At 48.7% G+C, this 24,701-nt stretch overlaps 1 protein-coding gene across 16 annotated transcripts in view; it reads left to right on the top strand.

The window, feature by feature from the left end:
* Positions 1–24,701, top strand: part of CD44 (CD44 molecule (IN blood group)) — a 90,802-nt gene that overhangs the window by 21,461 nt on the left and 44,640 nt on the right. For all 16 annotated transcript variants that reach the window (XR_013550182.2, XM_060606335.3, XM_060606336.3 and 13 more), the window contains exons 2-3: positions 14,585–14,750; positions 19,063–19,196. Coding sequence is in view for 15 of the 16 variants with exons in the window: in XM_060606335.3 (XP_060462318.2) it covers positions 14,585–14,750; positions 19,063–19,196 (300 nt within the window). In the remaining variant the exon portion in view is untranslated. The remainder of the gene's footprint in view (positions 1–14,584; positions 14,751–19,062; positions 19,197–24,701) is intronic.

Here is a 24,701-nt window from a genome sequence, read left to right as displayed (position 1 = left end):
CCTCCAAAACCACAGAAGATGGGGGAGTCGGTTGCAGGCTGGGGTCTGGCTTCCTACTAGTGTAGGTGGAGGCGGCCGAGAGCAGTGTCTTACTTGAGGATTGTCTCACAACTGAAGAATGGTTTGACTTGGCCCGTGATGCTGAAATTCACTGTAGGGAGCACTGGGGCTGTTTGTAGTAATTTAGGAGGAGCATCTCTAAGGAAATCAGTAATTCTGCCGTGTTTCCCTTAATTGAAACCATTCTTTCCCTCCAGCTTCGATGGGTCAGGTTCTAATCTCTGTGTGCTGGAAGGCGTTTATTTGGCGTAATCTGAGAGCGGGATGCCGGCGACACTCTCTTGTTGTGTCTATTGTCTCTTTCTGCTGGCCGTGCACCCTGCCTGCCGTATTTGTCACACCACCGCTGCCTGGATTCCAGAGCACGATGCCACAGTCATGCAGGCAAGAGGGAGCCGCTTACGTTCCTGGAAGGTGCTTTGGGGAGCAAGTTAGAAAGAAGCGTAGACTTCTCCTCCTCGAGACAAGGGTTTGGGTCAGCTGGGGATCTAGAGGCCACCAAGCCCAGCTTCTTCCTGGTCTGATGAAGAAACTGAAGCCCAGGGAGATAAAGTGACTTCTCCAAGGAGACTGACAGCTTGTCAGGAAGAAGCCTGGCTCTAGGCCCCAGGTCACGGGACTCTTAGACTAATGCTTCTCCCCTTAAACCAAAGAAACGTTTATTGGACACCATACTATATGTCAGACACTGGGGATATGAAGATGAACAGGTGTCATCCCAATGGAACCCACTTTGATATCACTCGAGGCAGGCTCCTTCCTCGGATGATGTTTAACAAATAGACGATCTATCAGACAGCACGCAATTATGTAGAGTAAGAGCTACATCTCTGGACAATTAGGCTTGTGGCTCCTGATTAAGTGGAGGGCTTGAGTGGCTGTTACCAAGGACACGGTGGGCAGCTGGCCAGTTAATCAAGAATTCAGTCAGAGTACACGGCCCTTCATATTTGCGCTGTCTTAAATAACACTTTAATCTTTGCGATGACTGGCTCACATTGACCAAGTACCGGGTACTTGGCTCGGCGCCAGCTTCTTTGCTAAGTGTCTCAGAGACTTTTCTTCATTTAATCTTTAAAAGCCCCTCCATGAGGTAGGCATTGCCTTCATTCTACTAGCGAAGAAACGGAGGTTTACAGGTTAAGAAAACATGGTGGGCCTAACATTCCTCAAGAGCCCACGCTGGCTCTTGGAGCCAGGCCTTTCCGAGGTGAAAGGCTTTGAGCATGGCCACCACGCCATCGTACAGGACCGCAGGGTAAGGTGCCCCAGCACGGGTTCCCAGGAACTGTACAGGGAGGGATGCCCAAGATGCTGGCCGGCCAGGAGGTCTCAGCAGTGTCAGACGGCTTGTGGGTAGGCGTCTCACAGCTGCGCCGGGACGAGCTGCACCATCATTTCATTTGATTTGCCTCCATGAAGTTGAGGCCAGGCCCCAGGAGGGACAGGTGCAGTCCACTCCCAGCAGCTCTATACCCCAACAGAGCTCTTATCCCAGAAACCAGACCATTCGGTTGCCAACGTCTTTGCCTTCCAAGGTTCTCTTGTGTACCTGACTAAGCCCAAATCCTGGGGATCCTGGAGGCGAAGACGAACTCCAAAGACGAATTTCATCTGGGTGAGGAGGGGGGACAATTTCCTTTTGCTGGGTATCTGGTCACACAGAAAGCCCCATAACAAATGAGTAAAATATGTCCATAAGTTTACAGAAAAGCATCAGATGGCACAGACTTCCTGACAAAGCAGCCCCCGTCATTCTCTATCATAGAACCCCTTTTCGTTGCCTATGAACCTCTCTTTGTACCTGAAATTGCCTTGTGGCTATATTAATCATTTACCTGTATAGTGTCTGCCTCCCCACTCTAGAAGGTAAGCTCTTTGATAGGAGGAACCTTTTATGTCTCCCTAGCTCCCAGGCGTCCTATCTGGTACATAACGCTTGTCTCTTCTAGAAGGTGTTTTGAAAGGACACCTTGCACCGTGGCCTGGGGATACTAATGGTGATGTGGGAGGCCGGGATTTCATAGGAAGAGGCTCAGTTGTCCTTACCCTGATGTTTTCAGAGCACTTCTCAAATGTCCACCGTGAAAGGAACTCAGGCCTTCACCAGGTCTGGTCTCCTGCCGTGTCCGATGGCCATTTATTTTCAGGAAAATCAAGTCTTATTACCTTTGGCAACTTCCCAGAAGGGTCATTTGTTACTTCCTCCACTTTCAAGCCTCCTGGATCTGTGCATGGGCCACGTTCCTTAAAAGCAGGAAGTTGTGTTTGGCCCATCACAGCTGAACATGAAATGGTAAAGATTTTGGTCCAAACCCCCTGGCTTGAGTCAGATTTAAAAGCTTGTCAGAAATAAGTTCTCTGGAGCCTGGCATTCAAGGCTGGCATCTGTTATCCCAGTTGAGATTTCACAGATTGAAAGCCCAGGAAGGGATGTGAATTACAAGCCATTAACTCACAGGGCAATCGCGACGGTACAGATCCTGGAAATCTTTTGGCCCAGATTTTAAAAAAAAATATGCCCACAGTCCAGCCTCTCCTGTCATAGGGCTTCTGCTTTGGAACATTTGAGTTACTCTTAAAACCACCTGAAGAATAAATAGTAGTAGGCTTCTTGGACTGGGAAGGAGAGTCTCCCTCTTGTGTGCACGCACATGCACACAGCCACCTACACGTCCCTCTTCTCTTCAGCACCTGAGAGACAGAGACAGAGAGAATGAGAAAAGAGAGAGTTTGAGTTATGAAAATGTGAACCGATGATTTCTGAGGCCTCCGAATTCGAAACCGGTGGAAATCATAACCGTCCTTAGCCACTCACAAGACTTGTGTTTGCAGATAAATACTTTTCTGGCTACATCTCTTCCCTGCTGATGCGCTTGAAGAATGAGGGTGATCGAGACACATGATTCTTATTCTGTCTCAGTCCACCGTCGGTCAGGATTGGTTGTAAGTGAATTATAAGAACAGGGCTATTGGCAGCCCAGTGCCACGGCCTACAGATGCCTTTCCTTTCTCATAAATTGCAGCAAACGCCCGGCTATTCCTGGAGAAACTTGCATGCTCACTCAGTCGCATTCGGGTAAGATTTTTCGAGTGACAGGGAAAGAGGCCACTGGAGACTGCAAGGCGCCTGGTGCCCATCGGAATATGATTGGCATCGTCCCTCCTGTGGATTGCAGTGGTGCCGTGGGGATGCTGTGGGGTAAGGAGGTTAAAGCATATCAGTCTAAGGGGTATCTGGACCAGACGCCCTCCATCATGGGAAGGAATCCAATCTGTCCATCAAGCTTGTCCTCTGCCTGTGGCCCGGAGATGGTCAACTCTGTCTAGGGCACAGGCTTCCTAAGTCCCAGGGCAGGACCGATTTTTCTGTGGAATTTTCCCCGTCCCATTTGGTCCGTTGGTAACCCTCTTGGAGGAGCCAGTAGCCCTCACCCACCAGCTCTATTCGCATGGCGCTAGCAAATATTAACCCAGTGGCGCTCAAACCCTCTGGCAAGAGGTATTATCCTGAAACTCTCCTGGAACTTCCTGAAGTTAAGCAGCGAGAGAGGCATTTGTGAGGCCGCTAAGAGAGAAGGGACCCGGCTACCTGGTCCTCTGCCCATACGGCCGCGGACAGGTTTCTTAACCCCTCTGAACCTCAGCTGTCTCATCTGCAATATGGTTTGAGGCTAATAATAGCATGCGTCGCGTATATTTATTGCGGGGGTTAAATGGGACGATCAGTGTGAAGCTTCTAGCACAGATCCCAGCACACAGTAGGTGCTAAATTAGTGTTAATATTACCGGGTCGGCCAGCCAGAGGCTCCGCAGTGGGAGCTGTAGGATCTTGAGTGTCCCAGTCACACCCCAAAGTGCACTTGCATTTCAAGCCCCTGGTGTGGCAATCTTTGTGCCCCAAGAAGAGAGGTGTGGCTTTGGTGAACGGCCTTGACTGACTCACGTCGGAGACCAGGTGTCATTCCCCGGGCTTGACTCCTGCCCTGCCACTTCCACGGTGGGATGTTGGGTCAGTTGTGCTCTGAACCTCACTATTTCATCTGCAAACTGGGGGTGACAACTTGACCTCTCAAAGGTGCTCCGGGGGATCACGTGTGTAAAATCTCTTACGGCCCCTGGACTAGTGTCTGACTCAGAGTAGCAGCTCTATAAACTCCAGAGCCTTTCCTTTATCACTGGAGAAGATGCTAAAAGAGATAGGCCAGAGGAAGTAAAATCAAAGTTGGAGGTACACTGGCCTTGTGCGGTAATGTTGGACCCCGTGGGCCTAGCGGCGGCCTTGTTCCCCTCCATCTGGATGCTTCCATCGTGAAGGACAACCGTCTCACCTCAGCGTCTGACTCTATAAATCTTGCCAAGTGCACTGTTACCCAGCCCTGCCCCTCTAGAATAGGATTAGAAATTCAGACTTTGTTGCCTCCTCACCATAGGGGAGCACTAGGGACAGTCTTCATGGAGAATTTTAAATTGCAAGGTAATTTTATTCTTGAGACGGAGGGAGGAAATACAAAAATAATCACGCTAAGCCTGTATCCCTTGTAAAGCATTTTTACACATTTGCATTTCACTTGGGCTGCAGCCTGTGAGCTGTGAGCCCTGTGCTAAGTACTTAACGCTCCGACTCTGTTTCCATAGCTATCACGAGGAGCGACTAACCGTCTTAAGGCTCCAAATGCTTTGGAGCCCCTGGCACGTTGCAGGCCCTGCTAAGTGGTTATCGTTGCCATGACTGGCCTGTACTGCGCTGGTTTCCAGAGTGTTCCACTGAGCCTCCTAGAAAGCACGGTGTGGGGTGTCAGGGCCATTGGTGGGGTGGGGTGGGGGCTGGGCAAGAACGAGGGCCTAGGGTCTGCCCCTCCTCTCTTCTCTCCAGCTCCCACTGGGACACCTCTGCTGTCACCCGTCCTAAATATTGTGATTCTGCCTCGAACAGCGTGGTAGGGGGCGGTCTGAAAACCGTCACCCTACTCCCCGAGCACTCACCTTTCCCCTTTGCTCGATGACAACCCAAGATGCAAAGGGCAGCTCCACAGATAACGGGGGAGGGGGGAACGAGGAGACCTTGGAAACCTGAGCTGAAGTCTGGGTTTTATTCAAACTCTGTAGAACTTTGAGTCTCTGGATCTCTTGCTCCTTGGTTTCTTCATCTGTAAAATGGGTCCACGGTATCTACCCGCTGGGCCTCGCAGGGCTGCTTTGGGACGTGGAAATGCTTCGTAACGGGAGAAGGAAACCACCCACGTGGCCAGATTACGGAGGCTTGCTTACGCTTTGATGTGTCTTCTCTGCCGGGCTTGCAGCCCAAATGTGGTCTTAATTAATATCGGATTTTTGAGAAGCTATCTGAGAGTTGAATACTCTCCCAGGTGTGCGTATCACTCCTCCCCCTCTCCTCCCACAAGCGCCAAGTATTCCCTGTTTATTTCGTCCTGGGAGGTAAGAAGGCGAGGTGTGAAGCTGGGGGCTAGAGTGAATTGCTCAAGGTCACGCGGCTTATAATTAACAGGACTGAGGCTAGAACCAGTTCCTTCTCCCAGATGGGGGCCCCTCCAGCATGTCAGTGACCGACTAACCACCCTGAAATGCAGCTGCCACCTGTGAGCGACAGCCTCAGTCTGTCTCGGCGTTCGTTGGAGTACTTCCCTCGGACTAAATAAGGTCAGCCCGTTCTTCAAAGCACAGGCGACAGACCTGAGCAAAAGCTGTACAAGAATGAGGTGATGTCGCCGGAATTGTCACTGCACCAGGAAAAACCGATCTAGTTACCAAAGCGGGACCCCCCTTTTTTTTCCTACTGGCAACAGGAAAAGCCCCATGTGGGCCCCTGAGATGCTTTTTCATTTCATTTACCACATCCTGGGTTTGTGCTAGTCAAATCTGCTAAACTGATACGATCAAAAAAGAAGAAAACACAGGTTTCAAGGCCAGACCTGAGTGTTTCCTGATCGCCATGGCAACGCGCAGGTGTACACACTGTGGTTTCTTTCTTTCTCTCTTCCCGGAGACTCGCTCACCAAAAACCACTTGACCTTCCAGAGATGTATAGTGAGATGACGGTTCTGGGGCACACACTGTCCTTTGCTGGAAAGACTCTGTTGGATCCAGGGTTGGGTGGGAACCTAAACAGGCTTCCTCCACCCCCCACCCCCACCCCCCCCGCTTCCCCTGTTCCCATCACCCCACGAGGAGGTAGGGGTGGGGTCTTTCTTCAGACTGGGGCAACAACCCAAGAGCTCCATTGGGTCAGTCAGGGTGGTGGCTGAGAGATCCTTTTGGACTCTCCTCTGACAGAGTGGATGTAATGGGCCCCCGTCGGTTCAGTGTTGGCTGCCATGATGGGCTCGATGTTCCATGGACAAGAGGCTGAAAGGTCAGGGGGTACAGCCAGGCGCCAAGAAGTTGGGGTGCGTTTCCTTTCTGAGTGCCAAGAGGTGCACAGCTCAGTTGAAAGCAACCCAGGACACATTCTGGAGGAAATTCTCTGGGTATGATGGTGTATGACTATTTTCTCTGCTCATTAAACCCTCACCCACCTCCGGGGCAATTCCGGGAGAGACTGAGTCACCCAAGACTCATGGTCTGCCCTGGGCGGCCAAAGGCGATTCGGCCACTGAGTGTGATTTTGGCCTCATTCAGAAATGGATCCTGAACAATAGATCCTTTCACCAGGCGCCCATCACATGGGCGTCAGGGGATGGGGGAGAGTGACGTGGGGGCAACAGGAAGCCTGCCAGCTTTCTGGCCTGGCGGGCCTGAGTGGCAGCAGGGGCTCTCACAGCTAGGAGAGTCCTGGATGGAAACTCGTGGGCTTTGAAGACATCAAACCGTCAAAGAAATGAAGAACAGAATGGTTTCTTCGTGTCCCATTAAGACAGTGGGTTGTGGCTTCATTGGGAACGGCTTGCTCAGGCCTCTTATAAAACCAATTCAGGAGTAAGAGCACTGGACTAGGAGTCAGGAATCTAGCAGTTATGGACCCCGGGGGCCCGCTTTTCTCACAGCTGGCTGGGAGACCCTGCTCAGCCATTCTGGATTTTGTTTGCTCTTGGTTAGAAGCTGTCTGTTGCCCCACCTGGCTTTAAACATAGATGATCCAATGAGCCATAATGCTTTCAAAAAAAATTGGCCTTTTCTAGCCCTGCTTCTATCAGAGTCAGTTCAGTCGGGTTTGTGAGTTGTGTCATCTTTTTTTAGACACGAGCTCAGCCAATCAGAGGACAGAAACAGAATCCTGGCTCTTTCATGATAAACACTCTGAAAATGCAGCCGCCACTGCCCGGAGGCTTGCATGCCACTTACTCCCAGGAGCTCCATGGAAGTGGCCGCCATCGGCCTGCAGGGCCATGCTCCTGCTTGATTGGCCTGGCATTTTCGTTTGGTCGGTTGAGATTTCTGGGCTGGGCAGAAGACATCCTCAAAATGTTACCAGGACAGCCTGTGGTCTGGTGTCCCAGCCCTGGGCCAACCCTGAGTCGCAAGATCCTCTCTTCATTTGCCCCGCCTGGTGGACCAGAGGCTGTAAAAGGCAAGGGAAGCCTGAGGCTATGGCTCGGGTTGGATTCTCAGCTCCCAGGGGTTTCATGGGGCAAGCACAGGTAGAATCAGAAAGAGGTGAGCGGCCCACGGTTGGGGAAATCCAGTGAACATGGAGACCTCCGAATCTTCTCCCCGGGGAGAGCGTGGACATTCCATTAGGGAGGGCTTCCCCGGAAGCTTTACCAGGTTCTTGAGCCAAGGGCCCTGAATCAAGGGACCTCTGATCTTATAATAATATTCCATAAGCTCAAATTCCTCTTTCCAGAGCTCTCTTTTAGGGCTCACCTCTCCGCACTTTAAAGACCACACAGAAGACAGGTGGCTTCCCGTAGTCAGAGCGTCTGGCCCCTGCACAGGATGCCAGTCACACCTCAGTGTAATCAACTGGACCGCCCAGTCTGAAACCAAGCCCCTGCTTATGAGCTCCGGCTACTCGCGTCTTCTCAATGAATCAGTTACCTCCTGCCTAAAATGGGGATAATGATGGTGCCAACCACATAGGATTGTGGCGAGAATTACATGAATTCTGAGGTGTAAATGCTGAAAACCTCGCACGCCGGCCTGCTGCTGGCAGTTCTCTGCATGGCCGTGGGAACTGCACCAGGCATCGGGTCCCAGCAACTGGCCCTATTCCCGACTTCAAGAAAAAGCAACTTCCCCAGACACATAGCCAACTCTGGGACCAAATCAGTAGAAAAAAAATCCTATTCTGCCTTTGGTTTGTAGAACCAAGAGTCTCTGGGCACAGGATGACTGTGTGTCGCCTTCACCTGGGACACAGAAGGGCCGTCACCCTCTCTCGGGAGACCTGACCCCAGAACTGGCCCTATGACAAGGATGCCCATTGTAGACAAAACTTAGACAAAGCCAGCTCCAAAACTGAAAGTTGGTCTCTTGAAACATTTGCTTCTGGGGAAAACAGCAAAGGTTCTCAGAAGCAGATGCTTCGGGTTAAAGACATTTTAAGTGTCCAACAGGGAATTCTCAACAGGGCCCAGCTGGTGAGTCTTGAGATGTCATGTGGGGGATGGACTTGAGAGCTCTTCGTTTTTGCACCTCACGAGTCTCCTTGTCCTGAATGGTGTTGAGGGTAGGACAGAGCATCCACTCATTCATTCATTCATTCATTCATTTGTTCAACATGAGCCTACTCTGTGCAGTGTTGTGCTGGGTACTGGGGACACAGTGATGAGGGAGAGATACAGTCCCTACTGTCATAAAGAAGTTCCAAAATTCTAGAATCTTGGAATCTCTCATTACTGAAGAGACCCTGAAGATAATAGTTTCTTGTTATTCTTTACCTGTTGATGTCATATAGACTTCTCTGAGAAACTAATGGAACCTAGGGATGCTGTCCCACCCAAAACCCTCCATACACACACACACACACACACACACACACACACACACACATGCACATACTTGCACACACAGATACATATACACACATAGGCTTGCACATGATTTCGCAGGTTTATAGACACTCCCCCCCCCCCCCGCCCCCAAAGACCAGCTGGTGGATCTGGATGGAAAACCTCTTGTCACTCAGCTCTATCGCTGGTCAGCTGTGTGACCACCCCAGTTCCCACTCACCCCTCAGGAAGTGGATGTGTGGAGGACAGCAAGCTAGGGAAACATTACACAGTGCTCGACTCAGCAGATGGGGTGATGTTTCTACCACTTGGGGAGAGACTGGGGCAAACCAAGAAGCTATTCGTCTCCAGCCTTGCCGTTTCATTTGGCAAGGTTTTGACATGTGTTGGGCCGATTTTACTAGACAGACCTATTTTCCTTGATCTGTGGCTTAGTGGAAAATATAGGTAAGATTAATGGTGTTAGGGGTCAGCTAGGATTTATGCCAAGAATGGATGTATCCCAGAACCCTGCCTCATTGGCAGTATAGCACAGAGGTCGGATCCCTGCCTTTCTCACCTCGATGACTGGGGGCAAGTTATTGAACCTATTTGTGCCTCAGTTTCCTTGTCTCTAAAACGGGGTTAGCAATAGTGCCTCCTTCATAGCATTTTTTCGAGAATTAAATTGGCTGAAGTAGATAAGCCCTTAATAGGTATGCCATACCATTGAGTCTAATTAAGTCCAAACACCGTATCAAACCCTGAAGGGTTGGGATCTTCAACCCATCAAGGAGAAGACTGAGTGTCAGAGAGGAGAAAGAACTACCTAGCCTTATAACCTGGAATGAGTGACCATGTCAGGATTTGAACCCAGCTGTGGGAGGGTCCTCAATAAGCTGAACTACCAACCCGCATGTGAGTCTGGTGCCAGGGAGTACGTTAGACAAGAAGAGCACTCCTACCTCTTCCCCTGTGGCAACGAGATCCCTGAGTGCTGGACTCCATGACCTCTCTGACCCTCCTATAGTAACAAGGGTTCTGACGGCCCGGGTGGCATTTCTCCCTCCAGAGAGACTCCTCCCTGAATCTGGAAGTGGCCTTGAACAGTAACCGTTGCCCGTTGGGTCTCTCAGAGGGTGGGACTTGGGACAGTTTACTTATTACATGACACAGGAAATTTATTGGAGACCAGAGGCCTCAACGGAAAACATTCTTGACTGATTTTCAGTTGGAAACGTTTGAGAGATAAAATTGGCCACTCAAGTGTTAGCCTTTTGAGTCACAACAGATCCCTAATCACAGAAGTCTCTGTTTTTCGGGAGAGATGCGCACACATCTGGGAAGGCCTGCTTCTCTGCAGGGGTTCGTGTTTCTGGTGTGGGTTAAATGCCACTGCCGCCGATGCTGGAGCCCCATCGGGTGATCTGTGGTCCGTGGCTACTCACAGCTCAGCCTTGCTCTTAACTTCACTTAAACCTTGGAAATATTCTCAGCTATGCACTGGGAATCATAGTTGGGAGGTCATAACAAGTTACCTAAATCAGGGTAGGGAGTAGTAGCCTGTTGATTAAGTCCATAGGTGCCTGGTACCAGACTAGCTGGATTTGAATCCCAGCTCCGTCATCACTAGCTCTGGGAACCTGGCCATGTTTCCTCCCTTCTCTGTACCTCAGCTTCTGTATCTGGAAAGTGGGGATAATAATATCACCTACCTCGTAGGGCTGGGGGTTTTTTGTTTGTTTTTTCAATCTTTTTTAACATTCATTTATTATTGGGAGACAGAGCGTGAGCAGGGGAGGGGCAGAGGGAGAGGGAGACAACAGAATCAGAAGCAGTCTCCAGGCTCCGAGCAAGCGGTCAGCACAGAGCCCGACGCGGGGCTCGAACCCACAAACCACGAGATGGTGACCTGAGCCGAAGTCGGACGCTCGACCGACGGAGCCACCCAGGCACCCCTTGTAGGGCTGTTTTAAGGACAAAATGAGTTCGTGCTTGTAAAGTGTTTAGAGGAGCGTCTGGCATATGTCTAAGTGCACAATGCATGTTTGCTACTGTCCTTGCTGTCGGTATTATCGGTATCCTTTGGAGTCATAATTTGGGTTTGCATAAGTGTTAAGGAAGCCTGTTGGAAAGTCTTCATCAATCATTAAAGGATACACAGCCCTGACAGGTTAGTCCCTTTAAGGCAAGAGGGACCCAGAGGAGAAGAACTATAAGCCCTCATGGGGATAGTTGGCTTGAAGTGAAGTTTCGGGCACCGTCTCTGCAATCCCTAGGTGGCTAAAATCCATCAGGATTAGCAGCTGGACCTTGTCTGTTAGATTAAGGTAAATGGAAGCCGTGAAACTTCTAGTCTGCACAGAATTTCTTCTCTCGGCAGCCCTTTGCTGATCCCTGCTGTGTGGCAGGCCGGTGGACGCCTCCCAGTCGAGGACCACCGAAGGCTGAGTTTACCTGTTTCTTCCTGTCTTGGCTGGAAGGACAGACGCACAAAACCACCTGAACCCCCTGCTCTCCGCCGTGCGGACACACACAGCGCATGCGTGTGTTGTCTGGAAGGTCGGGTCGGCAGCCGCATGCGGAACTCAAGGCATTTTATTCAAAAGTCTCAGTTCCTTTTGCATTTGCATGTTCTGGATGCCAGGTGGCAAACTAGAATTAATTTTAATACAACAGAAACTGCCATTCAGCTCCAAACCACCGTCCTTGGTGGTTTATTTTTAACCCGGGAGTGACACGGGCCACCTGGCCAAGTGCTGCCAGGCAGTCGCCCCTCCTGCCGTCTGCTGAAGCCTCCCCCAGCAGCCTCACCTCCAAGGAGTTGGTTGGGAGGCTGTGTTTTACTTTTGTAGGCTGCCGGAAGGGCTGTCACCCCAGCTTCCCCGGTGCGAACGTTGGCTGACAAAGGCCAAAGCTGAAAATGTCAGTGAGAACAAACAATATTTCAAAAGGGCCTTGTGCATTTCCCTCCTCTGTCTTGCCTCATCAGCCAAGTGTTGTGCGAGTGGCTCCAGAAGGACACCAGTCGACCCAGGAAGGAATTAATCACGCAAAAACACATTTCTCCAGTCCACTTAGTTCTGATGCTATTAAGCAGCACCTACGTGCTAATGATACAGAGAGAGAGAGAGAGAGAGAGAGAGAGAGAGAGAGAGAAGCAATTGATACCGGTGGATGTCTTTTCAAAGCTCCATTTCTTGTTTCTTCTTTTAGTATTTTCGGGCTCAGGAAGGCTCATACAGAAATGTTATGGTTCCAGACACTGTTCACCGGTGGTTAGCACCTGCTTCCTGCTCAGAAAGGAGAAAGCGCTTCCTGTCCATCCAGCTCAGTAACACTGATCCTATCTTAGTCCTTACGTAGTCGTCGTTTAGGCGTGCCTCTCCCCCTTAGAGCGCAGATTCGCTCTGGTGACACGAAGGAATCCCAGGGCACACAGCGAAGCGGTTTGGAGGGTGGGTTTGGGTGACACAGACCTGAGCTGGGACTCCAGCCCTGCCGTGTAATAGCTGGGCGACTTTGGGAAGGTTTCCATTTCCTGAGCTTCGGTTTCTTCGCCTATAAACACTACAGACATGCATACAATTCACCTCTCAGGGTCTGAGGAAGATAATGTAACATCGAACCCCAAAGGTGCTGGGGGCGCGGGGGGACTCTGTAGGAACAGGCCTCCCCCCCCCCCCACACACACACACCCCGACCCTGGGCTCCTGGCTCAGAACTGTAGACCAAAACAACTGAGATTCAGGAAGTCAACTACAGGCTCCAGACAGAAATGCCTGCTTCCTGGGGCCACTTACGTCTCTGAGCCTCAACTTTCTCATGAATGAACGCGCAGAATCTTCTGACCACCTCTGGAGCAGGCCAAGTGAGCGATGGCGTCTGAGTTAAAGTCAGTGTTGTCTGAAGCCACACCTGGCCCCTGACTAACGATGTGGTGCCTGGCCTGGCACGCGGGCCACCATGCAGTAGGCCCAGAGGAAGGTAAGCTTCCTCAGGAAAGGACAGCCCTCGAGGCTCAAGGAAGTACGCTTCACCAGGACAGCTACAATGACTTAACCTTTCCGCGTTGGAGTTTACTGAAGTGCAGACCGGGGATAATAACAGTCCTAGAAAAATAATGAGTTTTCTCCTAAGGGGATAGAAGCCTTCTGAGATAGTTACACAGGATCGGGTAGAATCACATAAATTTTCAACTCCTTCTTGAGATTTTAGGTTCACGTCTGCAAAATGCACAGAAGCTCTTGGGTTAAATAATTCTTTAAGCAGCTGGTAGCCATTGGGCCTCTATTCTGAATGCCACTGACTCTTGGGAGCCAGCAACGGATCTCGGCTCTATCTGTCAACATGTTGAAAGTGTGTTTCTTAGGAAATTTTAATGAGTCATTTATTCATTCAGTAAATATTGGTTGAACATCTACTCTCTGGCACACCGTTGTGAGAATTAGAGAAACACTATAAACAGGGAAAAGGCCTTGCTTTTTTTGGAGCCTCCATCACAGGAAGGGTAGATGGATAATAATTAAATGCAAAAATAAATAAACAAGTTGCTGTGGAGACACAAAAGCAGGGTGAGTGAGGGAGACACCGTGGGTTGGATGACAGTGTTGAGGGAAGTGAGGGGGTGACGTGAAGCCAAACCAAAAATGCCATGATCTAAGGACAGAACATTCCAGACAGAGGGGGTGGCAGATAAAAGTATTCTAAGGTGGCAAAGGGCTCAGTTCCAAAGGAACTGAAGGCATAAAGTTCCAAAGGAACCTTATGGCTGGAGCAGAGTGAGCTACAAAAGGTTAGAGAGGGAGACAGGAGCCAGCTCGTGTAGGTCTTATCAGCCATGATAAGGACATTTATTCTGGGTCCGACCAGAAGCCATCGAGGTTGTTAAGTTATGGGAACAATAAATACCACATGATTGGGGGGAAATGCTCATAGTATGAGATTAAGTGGAAAAAAAGACCATCAAATCAAAAACTGTATATTTAGTACCATTTTTACTATGTAAGTACATAAGTAGACACACCCTCATGAGTGCACACACACACACACACACACACTCAGAAAACTGAAAGAAGATACAGCAAAATATTTAAAGTGTTGGCGATAGTTGGTGGCCTTGCTTTTCCTTCATTACTTCCCTGAATTTTGTCGGTTTTCTACAAGTTATATGACCTTCATAATCAGAAATAAATCCTGTGCTTTTTAAAAACTTGGTTGTAAAGCAATTGATGGAGAGAAAGTAGAGTGACCCTGCTTTACTATGTCTGATCTCAGCGTTGAGCTGAACGTGTGGGGCTTTGGAAGGCCATGTGAATGTGGGAGACTCTGGCCAGTAGAGGTTTTTTAAGTGAGTCTTTTTTTAAAGTTTATTTATTTTGAGAGAGAGAGAGAGAGAGAGAGAGAGAACCCCAAGCAGGCTCCACACCTTCAGCGCAGAGCCCGACGTGGGGTTCAAAGCCACAAGCCATGAGATCGTGACCTGAGCCAAAACCAAGAGTCGGATGCTTAACCGACTGAGCCACCCAGGTGCCCCTTAAATGAGTCTTTTTAATGAATCTACCCTAAAACAAACTTCTTACCCTTCGCAGTAATGTATGCAGAAGTATCTAACATTTCTGTTTCATCCACAGATTTGAATATAACCTGCCGATACGCGGGTGTGTTCCACGTGGAGAAAAACGGTCGCTACAGCATCTCGAAGACGGAGGCTGCTGACCTCTGCAAGGCTTTCAACAGCACCCTGCCCACCATTGCCGAGATGGAGGCAGCCCTGAGCATCGGGTTTGAGACCTGCAGGTGAGAGGCGAGAGGGGGCGGGGCTTAGAACCCAGAGGCTCCTCCCTGACGGCTGATGGATGGTTGTCTGAAGGTCGGCCCCACCCATTAATTTGGGCAACTCAACCTGGAACCTGTAGGACAACTGGAATTGAAAGCCGGCTAAAGACACCTTTGTGAATCATAGTGGGGTTGCCCGGAGGAGGCCATTAAAGGTCAAGGGTTGGAATCCTCTTGCCTAAAGTGCTTCCACAGCGCTCTCCCGGCTTTGAAGAAGCATGCAATATCATTGTCGGAACCACAAGAAAACGCAAACCAAATAACAGTGTTTAAAATAAATACGTGCCTGGTGGAGTCTTGGCTCTGCAGACGTGGCTCAAAGCAGAGTTTCCAAACAACTCCCTCTCTCTGTCTCTCTGTCTCTCTCTCTTTTTCTCTCTCTCTCTTTTTCTCTCTCTGTGTCTCTCCGTCTCCCCTTTGTTTGTTCCTCTTCTGTGTTGCTCTGGTTTGAGACTGTAAACGAAAGAGCATGACGATTATTAAGATAGATTATTACACGTGATTGGGAAGTGGTCAGAGGGACCCAGAAGGCCTCCGGAGAGACCTTGTGCGGGACATCACCGCGCTCCATGGACCCTTCTGCTGCAGGACGGTCACAGCAGGCAGTGGCCTTCTGCTTCTGAGTTTCCAATGGCCCTGTGGCGAGTGGTACACATTGAAAGCTAGCAGCGGTGACAACCACGGTGAAGTGGTTTGGTCTGGTTTGTTTTCACTAGAAGAGTTCTGGGTAATCCGAACAACCGCTCTGAAGTCTCCACCCAGCCGGCAGCTTCCCCCTGTTTTTGCAATGTATGTCATTAGGTAACACACTTCCTCTTTCTCATTATACACACACGTACAAACACAGGCTGCTTTTTAAAAGTCAAGCTGCAGGGGCGCCTGGGTGGCTTGGTTGGTTAAGCGTCCGACTTCGGCTCAGGTCATGATCTCACGGTCCGTGAGTTCGAGCCCCGTGTCGGCTCTGTGCTGACAGCTCAGAGCCTGGAGCCTGTTTCAGATTCTGTGTCTCCCTCTCTCTCTGTCCCTCCCCTGTTCATGCTCTGTCTCTCTCTGTCTCAAAAATAAATAAATGTTTAAAAAAAATTAAAAATAAATAAATAAATAAAAGTCAAGCTGCAGACATCTTTATCCAAGCCATGAGATGTGAGTTAAGTACACCTGTCCACATCCTTGGCTACTGTCCACATCCTTGGCTACAGGGTAACGCCCACATTAGGAGTGGGAGCCCAGACTCTCCTGTTGAAAAGGAAAAGGAAAGTCTTGACTCCAAAACTGCACCGATAAGGTAGCCACTCACCACGTGTGGCGGGCTCACTGCAATTCAGTAAAATTGAATCCTGGTGCTTCAGCAGCTCTGTCGACATTCAAGTGCTCAGCTAGGACGGATGACTGGCACCTGCTCTATTGGGCAACACAGATGATAGAACATTTCCATTATCACAGACAGTGCTACGGAGCAGTACTGCTCTGACAGAAAGGGCAGATGTGCACAGACATCTGCGTGTGCTCTGAGCGAGGTCTGGGAGAATGGGAAAGCGGAGGAAGGAAGAAGCTTTGCTGACTCCCAAACCCCAGCTGTAGGCTGCAATGAAGGAAGGCCAATTAGCAGATCCATTTATTCTGTTCCCCCAGGCTAATTGTTTAAATACAGCCCTGGCTAGGCCAGTAGCCTAAAAAAGTAGACTTACGAAGCTGAATTTTGATTGTGAAATACAGGCAAGACATACTTAGGAAACACAGAACTATTCCCATCTGCTGAAAAGAGGGAGGTTCTTCCCACTCCCACTGGCGAACTGTTGCGCACTTAGGGGTTGGGCGCCCTGCTCCCCACTCGCCCACATCCCCTCAATGCTCAGACTGCACCCTGGGTCGATCCTATTACTCCAGTGTCTGGATGAAGCCACTGAGGCTGGGAGAAGTGCCGAGGCTCAAGAAGTGGCCCCAGGGCCACATTGTGGGTGTGGGGAGGAGTCCAGATCCCAGTCCTGCTTCTTCGCCTGAGCGAAGGGCCACAATTCAATGACCCTCCCCAAGGGCGGACTGCAAGGGGGACGGAAGCAAGGTGCATGGATTTGCTGAGCATTTCTTTCCTCCCTGTGAACAGCAACCTGCTGGGGCGGTATACACACATTTAAATTTTAACATCCCAGCTCATGTACGGTGGGATGCATAAAAGTGGCAGTTGGCATGATGTGGCAACAACTCAGGAATAACTTACAAAGGGAATGCAGATTCTAGAATGTCAGTATTACACAGATCTCCTGAATGTGATGGGGTGGGGTGGGGAGTAGGCTCACCAAGGATATTGTTAATTTAAAACAGAAAGAAAGAAAGAAAGAAAGAAAGAAAGAAAGAAAGAAAGAAAGAAAGAAGGGAGGGAGGAAGGAAAGAGAGAGGAAAGAAAGAAAGAAAGAAAGAAAGAAAGAAAGAAAGAAGGGAGGGAGGAAGGAAAGAGAGAGGAAAGAAAGAAAGAAAGAAAAAAAGAAAGAAAGGAGGGAGGGAGGAAGGAAAGAGGAAAGAAAGAAAGAAAGAAAGAAAGAAAGAAAGAAAGAAAGAAAGAAAGAAACAGGGATGCCTGGGTGGCTCAGTCAGTGAAGCATCCGACCTCGGTTCAGGTCATGATCTCACAGTTGGTGAGTTCGAGCCCCGCATGGGGCTCTGCACTGTCAGAACAGAACCTGCTTGGGATCCTCTGTCTCTCTCTCTGCCCCTCCCTTGTGAGCGCTCGCTCTCTCTCTCTCTCTCTCTCTCTCTCTCTCAAAAATAAATAAACACCCCCCAAAATTTTTTAATTAAAAATAAAAAAGAAAGAAAAAGAAAAACCAAAGGGGCCTAAGAAACCTATCCTTCCACCCAGAGCAGGTATTAAATGTTGCAAAACACATTTCCATAATTTCGCTCCGGTAGCTATGAATCAGATATCTGCCACAGGACAGGTGGCAAGTCTCATCCGCTCCCATAAAACCTTAGCAGCCGCTCTCTTCTGTGTGCCCCGCCCTGATTAGTAGCCTTTCCCAGATATATGGAAACTTGTTAACATTTAATTGCTCTCCCTCTGCCCACCAAGCTCAGGAGTCTTTGGAGAAACCAGTCTGTCCTTTCAGATGGGGAATTAGTCATGCGCTACAGTTGCAACATAGATGTAATGAGCTCTATGTGCTTAGACATTTCAAATTCATGGCCATTTCCGTGGGTCTTGCAGGGCTATGCGCTATGTGCTGTTGCCTCTGGCAGGAAAGATTAAAAGGATCTACGCTGCGCGTTTTAGCCAGCATTGCAGTTTCAGAAACTTGCTGGATTTAACTTCACCCTCTTTGTCCTACCCCCACACCCCCACCCCCGCCGCCACCCTCTTCTCAGCCCACATCTCATTTTGAGGCATTTTCCCTTCCGGACAGATTGTGTAGTGAGTATTCAGCTTCTGCGATGCGGATCCAAGAGGCCCGGGTGCTGTCTGTTGTATCCAAAGGGGCCTCCAGCTCTGACCTGCTCCCCTGCTCCTGGAAACATCCTGGTAGGGGCAGAGGGGCCTTATGCACTTCTCTGACTGTGCTGCCTCTGGAAAATTCCCGAGCTAAATGAGGCACCGCTATCTACTTACTTAATCACTATTACTCCCATTTTAATGACAGTCAATTTACTTCCACTGGCAATGAAATTATGCCTGGGATGCTCGTGAGGCAAAATGTACTGTGTTCCCAGCATCTAAACAGGGCTTTGTGTTTGCAGTAATGGAGTCTGGAACAAGGGAATCACAGGATAAGGTGAGGCGGGGAAGGAAGGGGTGGGGGTGGGGGAAATAGGCAGTTTTGACATTCGCGGGCTGATGCGAAGAGCCACCTCGTCCCATCCTTTGGGGGCTGGTGATTTGATGTGTTTCCTGGAAAATGGGAAGGTGATGGAGAGCCAGAGTGGAACTCACATCAGAAAGTGGTTGTTCTTCCCTCTTCCTCGACTCCGGCTTCCCTCTGCCTGTTGGAAGGAACTTGCTGCTGCTGCCCACAGATTTTATCTGAAAACAGGTTTTTCCTTCCTGCCTTTTTCTTTTTTAAAGCTCTGTATAGAGCTCTAAATAAAATCAGCGGAGTCGATCCCCTCCATTCTCCCTCTGCTGTTGTTTTTGGATTTCGTACAACACAGTCGTTGAAACGTCTGCCGTCCCCAGGGGTGAATTGAACGAGGCGGCGCAGCGTGTGAGATGTCACGTGATGGTGTGTTCTGAAACCCTCATCGCCGCCTTGCAGGTGGATGACCTCTTGCTTGTCTCTTGCAGGTACGGGTTCATAGAAGGTCACGTGGTGATCCCCCGTATTCACCCCAACTCCATCTGTGCCGCGAACAACACCGGGGTGTACATCCTCACATCCAACACCTCCCAGTATGACACGTACTGCTTTAATGCTTCAGGTTGGTTCCGGGTGGATCGTGTCTGCGCTTGGGGTTGCTTCGGGCGTGCGGGCCTTCGGCAATGTAGCTGACAGTAATTCAGTCTTGGCTGAAGTGGGGGCGGGGGGTTCATGTGGCTTCCCCTCACATAACAGATGCTCACTGAGTATCTCCACAGCAGAGACAAGATGCCTATCTCCAGGGTGCTGACTTTCTAGGCAGGGAGGCCAACAGGAAACAGAGAGATAGTAAATACCTTAAGTGATGGGAGAGAGTGGCGAGTGCTCTAAAAAGGAAAGCAGAGCGGGAAGCTTCAGAGTGCTAGGGGAGCTTTGGTCTGAGAAGGTGGCCAGGGAAGGTGCCTGTGAGGAGGTGCATTTGGGGGAGCCCCAGCTGGAGTCAGGGAGGAAAGCCAGGGGCAGGAGGGACAGCCAGTGCAAAGGCAGGTGTCGGGGAGCATGGTGGCTTATTCTGAGGATGCCAAGGTGGCCAGGGTGGATAAAGCCCCACTAGCAGAAGCGAGAATGCCAAGGAATGAAGTCAGAGGGGTAGACAGGGGCCAGATCACAGAGGGCCCTGTAGGCCATGATAGAGAACGTGGATTTTACTAGGTTCACGTGATGGAAAGTCATTGCGGGGTTTTGAATAAAGAAGTGACATGAATCTAATGAGAGCGTTGGTGTATGAGCCAAATGGCTTAGCTCAGAGGTATTTATTATATGTTGGGGCTGTAGAGAAAGCTGGGAGGATATACTGTAAGCCTTTGACCTTCTTGAGTTTCCTTTCCCAACAATTGAGAGCCTGACAACTGGAGAATAAGAGCGCCAAGCTACGACGTGCACGCTGGGCTGCTGGCCAGGCCCCTCTCCCTGTCTAAGGGACCTCCTTCCAACCACTGGCCTAGAAACATGCTCATAAGTCTAATTCAGGCTCCAGCAAAATTCAAGAATTCCATGCATCATGAATCTTCAGCATCTTTTGAGAAGGGTCAAAAACGTAAATGTCAAATTTTGAATGCCGACAATCAAACATTGATCGATTACTTACTTCTCAGACTGGGCCTTCTGTCCCTTAGGAAGGTTTTAGATTGTGTGAAAGGAAGATGGAACCACAAGACAAACCCGATAAACACGTCTTCCTGGCATATCGGTTCTCCTTAAAGATGGGAAGGAGGGCTTAGTTAAATTAGCTGGACAGTGATTAAAGACAGTATCTGTCGGAGACAAATACAGATTATTATACGATGACTGAAGATGTTGTTTGCATGAGACAAACACAGATGTCATATATGGTAGTAGAATATCAAATCTGCATGGATTTTTAAGTGCAAGTGGAAACAAAATAATTGTGAGATTACATCAGTAGCTTTCACTCTCCGGCCACCCACTGTGGCATGACCAGTCGGGATCCGAGTGGGAAGTCGAAGGAGAAGTCTAGACTTTAGGAGAAAGAGAAAGTTTCAGGGTTGAATAGTTGAAATGGAGTGTGTGAAGCCAGTAAAATTATGTCAAATACATGCAGGTCCCTAAGCCTGTGGGAGGGACACTCAAAACACAGAGGAGAAGACCGCAGAGTGTTTGCTCTGCCCTGGTATATGAGCGAAGGGTGTGAATGAAGTTCAACCAAAAAGAGGAGAGTCCAAATGAGGCTAAACAGTACATGGCCCATACCCCATTCCCACACTCAAGCCCACACCGTCCGTCTGATGACACGATGGTGAGAAAACCCACGTGCAAATAAAGGAGAAATAGACACAAAGCCACATGTGGCCTAGCTAGCTTATTTTATTGCCAGAGGTCAGAGGAGGGCTTTGGGAAGATGTGTTTTAGACGAAGGGGTTGGTCACATGGGACAGGGCTGGCATGGGACTATGCAGTCCAGAGTCTCTGGGTCCTGCCTGTTTCTTCTCCCACCGAATCTTGTCAAGTGAGTGTATGCCATAGATTATGTTGTTTTGTATCCACATTGTCTCACCTGTTTGACGAGTTAGTATCGCTTGCTGGAAAGAACCTGAACTCAAAAAGCTAGAAGCTCGCACTGTTTTATTGCCTGGAATTGCAGCCATCTAGACAAGTTACTACGGAGACTTCTCTCCCTGCCCTTATTTTTGCCTGTAAGGATGGGCCTATCCTCAGAGAAGGGAGTGAACAGTACTAATCAACTTTCCTCTTCTTTGCGGGGGAGGCGGTAGTCCAGCTGAAAAGTTGGAGAAGTTCAGGGAGTGTGTGCATACGAAAATGGTTGTGGCAAAGTAGTCAAGGTTAAGGGGAAGATTTCCTCTTCTCTTATCCAAATTTACTTAATGTAGATAGGCTGCTTTTATACGTTTTTCTTTAAGTTTTTGGTTGTTGTTTTGTTTTTAAATGTTTATTTATTTTGAGAGAGAGAGAGAGGGCACGAGTTGGGGAGGGGCAGAGAGAGAGGGAGACAGACAATCTCAAGCAAGCTCTAAGCTGTCAGCACAGAGCCCAGTGTGGGGCTTGATCCCACAAACCTCGAGATCATGACCTGAGCTGAAATCAAGAGTGGGACACTTCACCGAATGAGCTACCCAGGTGGCCCAGTTTTCCTTTAAATTTTAAAAACAGTATTTATCGATCAACTATATGTACCCAGTACTCTGCTGGGCAAGTCGAGTGAAAAAGAAACAGTGGCCATATTTCTTGTCTTGGGAGGTTATTTCATTGAAGCGATGAAACAAAAAAAACAAACAAACAAAAAAAAAGCTGGAGAAGATTGTATATCTCAGGAGAAAGTCTAAATGTCTTGGTTTAGAGTCAGATGAAAGAAGTGCTAAGGGGACTATGGGTCTTGATAACCTTCTGTTCTATGCAGGGATCTCATTGGAAAGGTCCTTGAATCCAGCTTAGCTGGAGAGTTGCCAGCAGCTAGTCAAGACCCAACGATGTGATCCCCCACAAGACCCTTTTGGTCTACAGGGACCAAATCCAGCTCAATCTTAGCAGATCGCTTCCGTGTGCTTATAGTTTCAGCAGTAGTTTTGTAAAAGATGGCCTGTGGGTTACAAATGAAAATAAGGCAGACCCTGGGAAGGCTCCATGATTTTTATTTTTATTGCCTTCTCTCTCAGGAAGGCCCAGCACAAGCATGGTGACTTTTGTGTTAACAGCCCAGAGAACTGACTTGAGTTGGTCCATGCTTTAAGTTTGCCTCCAGTAAAACACCCCATTCTTTTTTGAAGGAGGGATTTAGGAGAAGATTCTACATTCCTCTGTCTCTTCGCTCTTTCATCCATTCGACAAGTACTTATTGGATATCTAGAGTATATCAGGCATTGAGGAAGATGTCTTTCTACCTGGCACTGAGTCATTGGCCGGATGGAATGATTAACATTTCTCTTGGCTGTTTTGCTGCAGTGGAGGCAAAGTTTAGAGAGGCAGCCCACCAGGAAGCCCACCCCAGAGTCTTTCTAACGACCCCTTGGGTTCAGGAAAGGCTCACCAGGCCTGATTCTCCCAGCAGTGCAGTGCTCATTAAACAGAATAAAAAACTGTCAGTGACGCTCTGTTGTGTGACAGGGGAGCGTGAAGGTATTAATTGCACATTTGGGTCACCATTCATCCTAGTGTGCTCGGCAGATTTGATATTCTTTATAAAAGTTAAGGTGAACTGGAGCATGAAGAGGCTCCGTTTGAACAAATGCTCTAATGATTTACCAAACTGTCTTGGTGTTTTTTTACATCGTGCCCCGGTCTATTACAACCCAACTCCTAGAAGTTCCTTCCCAGGGCAGTGCTGTTGTGTTTGAATTTGAGGAACGTCGTTCCATCCCTGTCATTAAGAGGTCATAATCCAAGGCTGTTTTGCGGATTTGTGCAAGTGACAGTACCAGAAGCATCCGTGGGGCACCTGGGTGGCTCCATCAGTGGACTGCCTGACTCTTGCTTTCGGCTCTGGTCATGATCCCAGAGTCATGGGATCGAGCCTCGTATCAGGCTCCATGCTGAGCATGGAGCCTGTTTAAGCTTCTCTCTCTCTCTCTCTCTCTCTCTTTCTCTCTCTCTCTCTGTCTCTCTTTCTGCCCCCTCCCCCACTTGAGTGCTACCTCCCTCCCTCCCTCCCTCCTGGCTTCCGTCCCTCCCTCCCTCTCTCTCTCTCTAATAAAATAAATAAATTTTTGAAAATTAAAAAAAAAGAAGCATCTCACAGGTCAGGCCAGTTTCTGGTGGCATTACCACAACAGACAGGGTAGATACTCTTCAAGATCTCCCAGGTTGGCTATCTGTCCCGATTTTCAGATGAGGAAATCCTTGGGAAGATTATTTGAAAGCTGTAAAAATCTAAAGAAGTATTGTTATTGTCCCCCATGACCTTGTGAATTCCTCAAAAGCAGAGACAGGAACGTGTTCATCTTTTTGCTCTTTTTAAAAAACCCGTCACATGAGTAATGTTTAAAATGAATAAACGAACTGATATTTCTAAAACTTTTTTAAAAATATTTCTTACGGCGTTGCCATTCAGGGTTTATCTAAACATTTCTTGACCTGTTTATAACGGCAGTCCATTTGGAGGGTTAACATCTTAGGTGTGTTTCCTGGAAGAATGGGCCTGTGAGAAATTACCTTGGTATTTTCTCTTTCGTTCATTCAACAAATATTTATTAAGTGCCTTTCTGACCGATCACACATAAATGTTCTGCCCAAGATAGCTAAGGTCACTACTCATCGTGTAGAACTTACATATTTCTATGGAGCAGGGGTTAGGAGTTGGGAGATGTGCCCTGAACAACCATCAGGTAAAATGAACAAGATAATCTGCGAGAGAAGAATCCAGAAGAGCTGCAAGCAAATGTGTGATGGTGGTGTATGTAGGGGTTTGGTAAAGGGCTAGCTGACATTGGACAGTGAGGAACAGCCTTACTGAGGAGGTGACTTTCTCTGAGACTCTCTTCTGAGAAATCTTTTACTTAGCCTTTACAAGAATGGCTTTTCCTAAAACCGGTTTTGTTTTTTTTTTCCAGTTGAACATACAAAGGCATCCCCTTTACCTGTAGGAAAAGATGCTTCTGGGGGTTGGGAAGCAACCAAACCTTGTTTTGGTCAACTTATGTTTCTGTCCAATGTTATGAGTACCCATTAATTTATGGCAGAACACTTAAAATATTTATAACAGCCTTCCTAGTGATAGTAGTCTTCCTACCTCCATCCATCCATCCATCCATCGATCCATCCATTCATCCATCCATCCACCCGTCCCTTTCTTTGTCTTTTCTAAGAAGCAACTCTAGGGAGAAACCAACCTAACAAATAAGCTGCCATTTTGGGCACAGGTGCATGCGTACACACACACACACACACACACACACACACACACACACACACATACACAGTATAAAAGCTATAATTCACAAATGGATCCAAACTTCCTACAATAGCACAGCCAGTTCAAAGTTCTCTGAGTTTTTAGAGCTCAATACAAAGTCTAGTTACCAAATAGAGCATTTGGGCATAAATGGAACAGCTGGTTAAGGCATTCTTCGATCTTGTTTTTTTAGGGCTTGGGTAT

The sequence above is a fragment of the Panthera onca genome, chromosome D1, assembly GCF_046562875.1.
Source record: "Panthera onca isolate mPanOnc1 chromosome D1, mPanOnc1 haplotype 2, whole genome shotgun sequence".
Lineage (NCBI taxonomy): Eukaryota > Metazoa > Chordata > Mammalia > Carnivora > Felidae > Panthera > Panthera onca.
This window is presented reverse-complemented; position numbering and strand designations above follow the sequence as displayed.